Source organism: Mus musculus, chromosome 7 (assembly GCF_000001635.26).
Source record: "Mus musculus strain C57BL/6J chromosome 7, GRCm38.p6 C57BL/6J".
NCBI classification, from domain to species: Eukaryota; Metazoa; Chordata; class Mammalia; order Rodentia; family Muridae; genus Mus; species Mus musculus.
Window position 1 is genome coordinate 133118285 of NC_000073.6, and position 9854 is coordinate 133128138.

Genomic DNA, 9854 nt, shown 5'->3' on the forward strand with positions numbered 1-9854 from the left:
GAGTCACACTGATAGCTTTTGGATACTTTTCATTAAATCATGATCAAAAGAGCCACTATAAAACTGGTTCTGAAGTTTTTGGCGATTATTAAATATAATTTTCTGAACTCAGAGATAGGGCTTTAAAAAAATAAAAAAAAAAAACCTTTCATAACTCCATGACACATATTCCATTAAAGCCAGACTTGAATAAAAATTAACTTCAAAAGGTGGGACTGGGGAAAGCTTCGGATATTCCCAGCTCTCCCCGGGGACTGTAACTTTAAGTTGCAGCCAAAGTAAATTAGGACATGCTTACCAGCTGTAATAGGTAAGGTGATCCACCTAGGCAATACGCCCACCCAAACATTCCTGTACCCCCTAACTTTTCAGCATACACAAGCCTCGTGAGCATTCATTCCTGACCTATCAGTCCATGGAAAGATTGTTAGTAAGAGACCCCAAGATTTCACCAAAAGGTGGCATTTCTTTGTGAAGGATCAAGCTGTACTATTTTTTTTTAAGACTACAAAATTGTGTTCCACCCTCTGTAATGGTGCTGTTATTACCTGTGCATGGTAGTAACTGAGTTGTTCCTACCCAGCACAATAGGTAAATTAGTCCCTTCCCAACCAAGCTATGCGAATCCTTGTGTTTCCGTGTGGCCTGCTGCTTTCTGCTGATAGAAAGTTTATTAGCAGAGGGACCCAAGCTGAACTCACATACATTATAACGAGTCCCTCTATATTGAAGAGTCAGTGGGAAAAAGTGAGAACTGAGACCACCATTACATCAATGTTGTAAACTCTTTACATTTTCTTTCCATTTAGCAGAGCCCTGAGTGCAGAAGGGATAACTGCACCTTCAAATATGACTCTTGATGCCAGGGTGTGTTGTTGGCAAAAGACATGCCCCTGCTACAACACAGCAGTAGCCCTCCCTGAAAGGTGACCCTAAAAGGTATCCTTTTTGAAAGACCTTTTCCGTTTTTCATAAATCTGTAAGAAGGCCAGGTGTGGTGGCACACAGCTTTATGTGGGAGGCTGAAGCTGGAGGATTCTGAGTTCTAGACCAGCATGGTCTACAAAGAGAGTTCTGGGTCACCGTGCATGGTGACTTCCAGGACAGTCAAGGCTATGTAGAGAGACCTGATCACAAAAAAAAAAAAGAAAGAAAGAAAGAAAGAAAGAAAGAAAGAAAGAAAGAAAGAAAGAAAGAAAGAAAGGAAGGAAGGAAGGAAGGGAAGGAAGGAAGGGAAGGAAAAGAAATTCAAACAAAATATGCCATCCTAGGCTCACTTTCCTGCTGGTTCAGTATATCTCTGACCTGACTGCTCTCTCAGCACACCCTAAACAGCTTGTTTTCATAGTTTGTTGTCACTACTTGTTTGTTTCTCTAACCCAATTTTTCTTTACAACACTTTCTAGACTAACAGGACAATTTCTATTTGGAGTTTTTAAAGTCAAGAGTGAGGTTATTGATTATTCCCTGAAAGGGTAATGGATGGAGTAGTTAATAATTATTCCACTAGCAAGTTTTACCGTTTCATCTTGTGTACAAGAGCTAGGTTAACAATGCCAGGGAAATCAAAACGACTCAGCAGGGACAGGAACAGGTGTGCCTGAGTCTGAAAGGGCCAAAATATTTCACCAAGTATGTCACAGGTTTTTTACAGAGGCAGTGTTTGGGGTTTGGTGGATGATTTTTCTTTTCTTTTTTTTTTTAAGTTTCTTAACTCTGAAATGACACACTTAAATTTTACAGACATTTCTTCACTTAAATTGACGACTAAATCCCACACATAAATTGCAACTCAAGCTCAGCAAGGAAATGCATTTTGCGGGACAAAGGGTTGAGTTTTTTTGGGGGGGGGGTTGTTTTGTTTTTTTTAAATCACAGCTAAGAAAAGGTAATTCACCCTGCCCCTCCCCCACAAGAACACCCATTCAAGAGCCCAGTTTCAAAGCTCCCAAATGAAACCGTAAATAACTCACGTGGCAGCGAGCTCCCCTCAGCAGGGCACACCACACCGCCCTCCACTCTCCCTTATTAAGGTGCCATTACCACGGGGGAGGGAGGCGGGCATTATACTCCTTCAGCTTAAGTATCTCCCCAGACAAGAAACCAAAAACGCACCTTGTCAGGTTCGGAACTCACTGCAAACCTGAGATCTTTGGATTCCCTCTAATAGCTGCTTTCCACAGAGACGTACCCGTGTCCCCTACCCCTGGGGCACAGAAAAACCAATCAGTGTCATAAATCCCCCTAGCTTTCAACCCGCTCTCCCTTGAACTGGGGCAGAGTGGGGGGAGGGGCGACCCATCATCAACACTTACACTAAACCCCTCAATGCACTACAGAAATATGCTGGCTTATTTCCTTTGTTTGGTCATGTTATACTTGATCAAGTGTGAACGATTAAACTGGTTTCATTAAAGGCAAGTACATTCACGGCTAACATTCAACTTCAATGGCGACTTTAAGCATATTTTGCAAGAGGGAGGACCTGCTTCTAGCTTGAAACCTACCAGCTCATTAACTTTTCTTTGGGGGGCTATAAAAAGGGCACTGGGGGTTTTTCCAGGAGTGTGTCAGAGCCAGACAAAAGGATATTCAATGTTCCAACTTTAAGATACAGTTGTTATTTGGAACACTAAAAAGGAAACCTTGTTTTCACGTTAAAGTTGCTGGGGCTGAAAATGTTGAATTGGCATTTAAAATATTACTCTGTAATTGCTATTAAGAAGTACTCTTTGAGATGAAGTAATTATAAAAACAAGATCCTTTTAAAGTCCCATTACTAAAGATATGAAAGATTTATTTAAAAAAAAAAATGCTTCAAACCAGAATTGTCCTAAGTAGATGGGAACTAGTTCTTTGAGAATCTATCTAGAGGCAAACGGCAGCCCCAGGAGCCGAACGCGAGGTAATTTTAAAACTGTCTTTGAACTCAGCACGAGGAGAGAAGGCCGTATCTCCTTCAAAAAGAGATCCCACCGTTGATGCATCCCGTCAAAGTTAGAAAGCAGAACTACTTTTGTAATCCCTCTACCCCAATACAATGTTCCCTCAAAAAAATCACCCATCTCAGATAAAAATATACATGTCCCAAAAAACTGCAAATAAAGGCCTTTGGACTTCAACTTTCCAATGCATAGAGTTCTATTACCACTCGCATCTAAGGACTCTCAAAAGTTCCCTAGTTTTTTTTTTGTTGTTTTTTTTTTTTTTAAAGAAAATAGGGCAAATATCCAGGAAGGTCTATTTGCCCGAGGTTGGGAGCCTGGCGTGGCGACGTAGGCCATTGCCAGCAGCCTCCAAGCACGCAGAGATTTCATAAGATATTCCCTGCGGTCCCCTACAAAATCCCAAACCTGAGTCCCCTAAAGCCAACCGCTGCTTGGGCCGCATCTAAGAAAAGTAGGGGGTGGGGGCTGGGCAAGGGTACCACACACACGCGCGCACACGCACTCTCCGTGTCGGCGACTATAGTCGCCGGCGTTAAGCAAGCCACCGGAGGGAGTGTGTGCGCGCGAGGGTTTGCCCGCGGTGACCGCGCCGAGCTCTCGGGCCCGCGGCCTCCTAGCCCCTGGGCGCAGCGTGGGCTGCAGGCGACCGGCCACGCCGCGGGGCCTCCCGCAAAAGCAAGGCCTGGGCGCACCGGCACTCCCGCGCTGCCCGGCCTCAGTCGCCCAAGGCAGAGGGAAGGGCGCGAGCCGGAGAAGAAAGGCTCTTCCCGCCGGTCGATCCGGCTCCGCGAAACACCCCAGGCGCAAGGAGGCGACTGCGGCGGCCGGACCGTCCCCGCGCCACGCTAGATCCCCGGTGCCCACGGCGCTCCCAGCCAGCCCCTTTTACGAAACTTTCTTTTTTGCTTCGCCCCACCCGAAAAGTGCGGTCCCGGCGAGGACGCCGAGGACAGCGGGCGGAGGGCGAGGAGGAAGTGGTGCCCGCGGGAGCGCGGCTGGGCAGAGGAAATGCCCGCGCCGCCCGCCCCCGCCCTTGCAGCCCGCCCCGGCCCCCCGCCCCGCCGCGACTTTGGCGGGCCGAGCCCCGCGCGCCACTGGCGGCGGCGGCGGCAGATGTGGCCCCGGCTGCCCCAAGGAGCCAACAATGCCGGGCCGGCAAAACAAAAGGGATTCGCTTCGCGTCTTTCCCGGCCTCTCACTTACACTCTGGGAGAACCGCGCGGGATCCCGGGCCGATAGGGGCCGCGCCCCCAGGGGCCCCGAGCCACGCGCGCCCCGACTTGTCCCCGCCGACCCCGGTGTCTACTCCCCCCTGCCCGCCCGCCTCCCAGGCGCAAGGCCTGCCGCACCCCGTCATGCTCGGACTCCTGATCCCCAGGGATCTGGCCGTATTGTCCCCGCGGCGCGCAGCGCGCTCGTCCGAGATCGCCAGCGGCCCCCGCGCGCGCACCCACCGGGCTCCAGGAGCAAGCCCGGGGCGCCTAGGAAACCGTCGCCAGACGCCGCCGCCGCTGCCCTCCGGACGCCGCTGCGCGCCGGGTTTTTCTTTCCTTTTTTTTTTTTTTTCCCCAATCCTGATGGGAAGGAAGGTGACCGCCTACTTCGCATTCATCAACTCTCATCACAACAACAAAAATCCTGGAGCAAAGGGCGGCCAGCAAGCGCAATCGGTGGCGAGGGGCGGAGGACGAGAACCCCCCGGCAGAGGTCCACCTCCGGGCGTAGTGTGTGGACACAGGGCTGGGGGCGCTGACCAAAGATGTCCTCGGATGCCGGCCCGGTGTCCTTCGCCCTCCTCCTTCTCCCGGAGTGGCGCAGTGAGGCGCGGGCACGGCGCCCCAGCCAGCGGCCGCAGGTGAGGCGGGGGCGGCGACAGCCCCAGCCCTCCCCGGGTACCCCCGCCCTTACCTCGTCCTGGGTCGCCGGCGTCCAAGGAGAAGGGCGCCCACCCGGGAGGCGGCGGCGGTAGCGGTGGCTCCCGCCCCTCCCACCCCACCCGGCGGCGGCGGCGGTGGTGGTGGTGGCGCTGGTGGTGCGGCCCCCCCTCTCAGCGCGGCATGGCTCCCAGCTCGGTCTCTTGCTCCTCCGGCCGCAGCTGGCTCCTCTGGGCCGCTCCCGAGCCACCTTAAAATGACACACGCACACAGAGACACACACACAAAAACTTAATCTCTCCAGCTCCGCGCCCCACCCCCTCCCGCCCTCCCCTCCCTTCCTTTGCCTTCCCTTCCCTCCCTTCCTTCCCTTCCTCCTCCTCCCGTCGCCGCCGAGCCTCTTCCTACTTCCCCACCCACCCCACCCCCTTCCCCCGCCCACCGGCTCCCGATCCAGTCCCCCCCCCCCTCGTCCTGGCCGCGCGCCTTCTTGCCAGCCCCGCGGCCTGGCGGGGGCTGCGTTGGGGGTCCCTGGCCCGCGCCTCTCTCACCCCCCGAGAGGATGCTGGCTGTAACTTGGATCCGGGGAGGGAAGGTCCTGGAAGCCGAGCGCCTCCCGGCTATTTGCTCTTCTTTATTTGTTTTCTCCTCCCGGGAAGGAGGAGGAAAGCGCAGAGAAAAAGGAAAGGGAAGGACGGAAGCGGCGCGGGCCGCTGCTCCGGTGCCCTCCGGCTGCGCAGGAGCGAGGCGGGAGGCGAGGTGAGGGTCCCCTCGCACACTCGTTTTCTTTTTCTTTTTTTTTTTTTTTCTTCAAAGGCGGGGTCTCTCTTTGCAAACCAATGACACAACCCCACATGGTCCGGTCTCGCCCCTACAGATACTTCTCACTACAAATCGGCTCTCTCCGGGGATTAGCAGCTACACGAAAGTGCATACTGGCGCTGCGGGCAGCCGAGGGGGCCGGGCAAGGCAGACACTCCCCGGCCCAGCCCCGCGCCTCCCTTGAGACTCTGGGGACGCGCAGGGGTCCCGCAGCCGGTGGGGTGACTTCACCCTCCTTCCTTCTCCTCCCCTTCCACGTGGGGCACGCCACGTGGGGAGACGCGAGCTCTAGCGGGCCTCGGCACGGTCCCCGGGGTAGCCCCGGCTCGATAAGGCCCCCACCACGCCCGCTCAGCCGACCTGCACTCTACTCGGCCCCGAGGCTCCAACTTCCTCCAGGGCCCCGCGCAGGCCACGGGTGCCGTCCCAGGCTCGTGAGGTCAGGCGCGGGCCGGCCACAGGGGGCACTTGCGCTCCCAGATCCCAGATCCGGGAGAGCGAGCCAGGGAGGTAGCGCTGGCTGCGGGGCGCGCGGAGACTGGTCTATGTGCTGGAACTTGCCACGATGTGTTCGCTACGAGAAGCCAACTGTTTTTACACATTTAGAAATGTCTTTCTGTTGTCTGGATGTCGCTGGGGCTATTTTGAAAGCCTTGCCTCGGTCAGGTCACCAGGCTCTCTAGAGGCCTTGCGGGCCCGGGGGTCGTGCGTGCGGTGCCTTTTCGTGATCACGAGTCCACAAGTGTCTAGGAGCATTACGACTAGAATCAGGACTCTTAACGACGATGGGACACAGCGGCAGCGCGAGACTAGTTAGCATCTGGGCTGGGTTCCTTGGCCATGACCCGCGACACTGGAGCGCTGTCCCCGGAAGGGAGCCGTTTCCCTGTACTCAGGGACCCAGGATTACCAGACTTTAAGCGCGCGTCTTCTAAGGACCCCTGTGGCGCTGAACAGAGCCCTTGGATGCAATTGTTTTTTTTTAAAAAATCTTTAGGGTGCTAGCGACTGGATTGAGATGTTGGGCTAGCGACTGGATTGAGAGGGGGTGTCCAAGGTCACAACTTTGAAGACCACAGGGACCGCCATTCAGAGAGCCACGTAGAGTGTGGTATGGGTGGCTTCCTCCCGCCCTTCGCGACCAGAGGCATTTATAGAAGAGGTGGGCCTCTGCTCTGGAGGCCTCCGAGCCCCTGAACCCATCGCTGTGCGTTCTGGAGAGCGCAGCCTTTCTCGGGCTCTATCTCGGCCTGTTTGCTAAACTGCTCACCAGATGACGGCCGTGAGACTGGCACTGTTAAGGTTTCTATGTTTTATAGTCAAACTATTCTGAATGGCAAGACGGGAACGGTCCCTCTCCAACACATCACATCCCCCAATAGGCCTGGGGCTGCCCTTGAATGTTCTGTGAACGAATCACAGGTGTGCACCCGCCTCTGACCCAGTTGTCTCTATCTTCCAGGGCTTTGTGTTCTCATAGATTCTTCCTCTTAAGAGTTTGCCTCTCCCCAGCAGCTTCATTCCAAGGTCACAGGGCCCGGGAATTGCTTGCAAACCGATCTTGTCCATACCCGGGCTTCTGTATCACCAATGCCAGCTTCCTGGCCCTCCCTAACTATGGTAATTCCTGAATTTTTATGTTTCTCAGATCTCTGCCCTTCGTGGTCCTCTATTCTCACCAAGAAGCCACAGTCAGCTGGCTTTCTGTCTTTCCTGTTACTTCTTCAGCTTTCCTGCAGTCTGATTTTGAATTCCACTTTAGAAAAATACTACCGTGGGCCCTGCAGGATGCCTCAGCCTGCAAAGTTGCTACCTAGCCAGAGGAGCTGAGTTCAATCCTCAAAGGCTAGGGAAAGATGGAAGAAAAGAGTAGACTAAGTTGTCTCAGACCCCTGCACATGTACCAGATATCACAATAAGAAAACACTACCCCCTTTCTTATGAACTCAGAACTAAAAATCATTTCTAACTTCAGCCTGACCACCTGCATTTTAAAATATGGAGTCCAGGCTGGGGGGGGGGGGGGGGGGCGTAGCACAGCGGGTAGAACACTTGACTGGTATATATGTGGTTCTTGGCTCATCTCTTGCTCCTGAAGTCAGGGGAATCTGGCAATCACCCAGATAAGGTTGCACTGCTAATACTTTGGGGCTGGCAAGATTGCTCAGTGGGTAAAGCCCTTGGTCCCAAGCTTGAGAACCCAGAAAGAGCAAACTGACTTCCTCAGGCTGTCTTCTCAGCTCCATACATGTACCATGCAATGCATGCCAACCCCACAAGATAAAAACAAGTGTACTAACATGTTTAAGAAACTAACTCTAGCTACCATCAACATGTGACTCTAGCCATTTCTCAAAAGATGTCAAACATAAACAACAAGACCAGAAATAAAAACCCAGGGCTGGAAAGATGGCTAAGCAGTTAAGAGCATTGGCGGCTCTTCCAGAGGCACTGATTTCAGTTCCCAGTAACCACACCCACCTTAACTCCGGCTCTAAGGGGTCTGATACCCTCTTCTGATCTCCAAGTGTTCCCCCTTCACCCCCAAGTGCACACATACACACACACTCAAATGAAAATCTTTAAAATTCAAAAACGTAACCAGACTCCAATAGATGCTTCTCTGAGGATGATGTACAAACAGCCACTGAGCAGACAGACTCACTCAATGCTCAGCCCCAGTCAGCAGGGAAATACAAATGAGGACCACAGTAAGATACCACTTCTTGTCCATTGGGATGGCTGTCATCAACAAAAGAGAAAATGGAGAAATGGGAGCCTTTGTGAGGGCTGATGGGGAAGTAAATGGTGCCGCCACAGTGGGAAATGGCCTGGCAGCGCCTCGGAAAGTTAAACATAGAATTGCTGTATGGTCCAACAATTTCATTTCTGACTATGTGCCCAAAAGAACTGGAGGCAGAGGCTTAAATGGATATAAGTATACTCACAATCATAGCAAAACTATTCCCGACAATCAGTAGGTCAAGTCTGAGTGACAGATGAATAAATGAAATGCAGATGGACTATTATTTGGCCTTTAAAAAGGAATGAAGAACCAGGTGTGGTGGCACAAACCTTTACACACAGCACTTGGTGAACAGAGGCAGGTGCAACTCAGTTCAAGGCCAGCCTGGTCTATATAATGAGTTCCAGGTCAGCCAGGGATACTTAAGTCTCAAAACAAACCAGGAAATGGAGGGCTAAGGAGATTGCTCAGTGGGCAAGAACACTTGCTGCACAAACATGAGGACCTGAGTTCAGATCCAAACATCCAGGTAAAACGGCACAGCTGCCCAGGTCAGTAGCCCCAACAGTGGAATGGCACATAATAGGGGAAGAGTCAAGACAGTCACTAACGCTTGACTGCCATCCCGTCTAGGTGAAAAAATGCCCCCAGTTCAATAAAAGATCCTGACTCAAGCAGAAAGTGACACAGCAGAACACCCACATTCTCTTTTGGTCTATGCCGTAGCATGGGTCTACACATACATGCATGCACACCACTGAAAAGAGATGAACTGTTGAGCTGTCATATCAATGAACATGGAAAAAAAGGCTGATGAAACGAACATGACACAAAAGAGCAAATAACTTATAACTCCATTTACAAGTGATCAGCAAATAGGCAAAACCATAAGAAGCACTGCGGGGGTGACTGGGGACTAAAGGGGGGCACATGGGCATTCTTTTTCAGCATACATACTGTGGCATGAATATGCACACATACAAATTATAGGTGTTTTTTTTTTTTAATATATATAAGATAGAAAAAACAAAGACAGATGTGGTGGTTCATATGCACAATTCTACCTGGGGCAGGATTGCCGTGATTTCTGGTTGATGCTGAGCTGCAAGTGAGATGACCATGAAATGAAAGGAAGGCAGTGGGGAGGCAAAGTTGAGTACAGAGGGGTGGTTCCTGAGGCTTGATTTCTGCACACTGGCAAGGCTGTGATGAGAAAACCAGAGGTAAATTCTCATCCTCTGGGAATAAACATTCCATGTGTGCTTTTATATTCAAGAAGAAGTAGTAACTGAGTCCCAAAAGTTACAGCAAACTTTTTTTTTGTTTGTTTTTCGAGACAGGGTTTCTCTGTGTAGCCCTGGCTGTCCTGGAACTCACTCTGTAGACCAGGCTGGCCTCGAACTCAGAAATCCACCTGCCTCTGCCTCCCTCCCGAGTGCTGGGATTAAAGGCATGCGCCACCAT

General features: G+C 51.9%; 2 protein-coding genes across 13 annotated transcripts in view; one reads left to right on the forward strand and one right to left on the reverse strand.

The window, feature by feature from the left end:
- The window catches only part of Ctbp2 (C-terminal binding protein 2), a 137012-nt gene extending 131287 nt beyond the window's left edge, over positions 1–5725 (reverse strand). Inside the window, exons 1-2 of one of the 12 annotated variants that reach the window (XM_006507308.4) lie at positions 5374–5725; positions 4857–5072 (exon numbers count right to left, since the gene is read on the reverse strand). The gene's annotated coding sequence lies outside the window, so the exon portion shown is untranslated. The other 11 variants (XM_030242066.1, XM_030242064.1, XM_030242065.1 and 8 more) reach the window with 11 other exon arrangements.
- Gm35364 (predicted gene, 35364) lies at positions 5271–9759 on the forward strand. Its single transcript, XM_006508433.3, has 2 exons — positions 5271–5581; positions 5700–9759. Exons 1-2 carry the CDS (start codon positions 5385–5387, stop codon positions 6325–6327), a joined length of 825 nt encoding a protein of 274 aa, XP_006508496.1. The 5' UTR covers positions 5271–5384; the 3' UTR covers positions 6328–9759.
- The last annotated feature ends 95 nt before the right edge of the window (positions 9760–9854 follow it).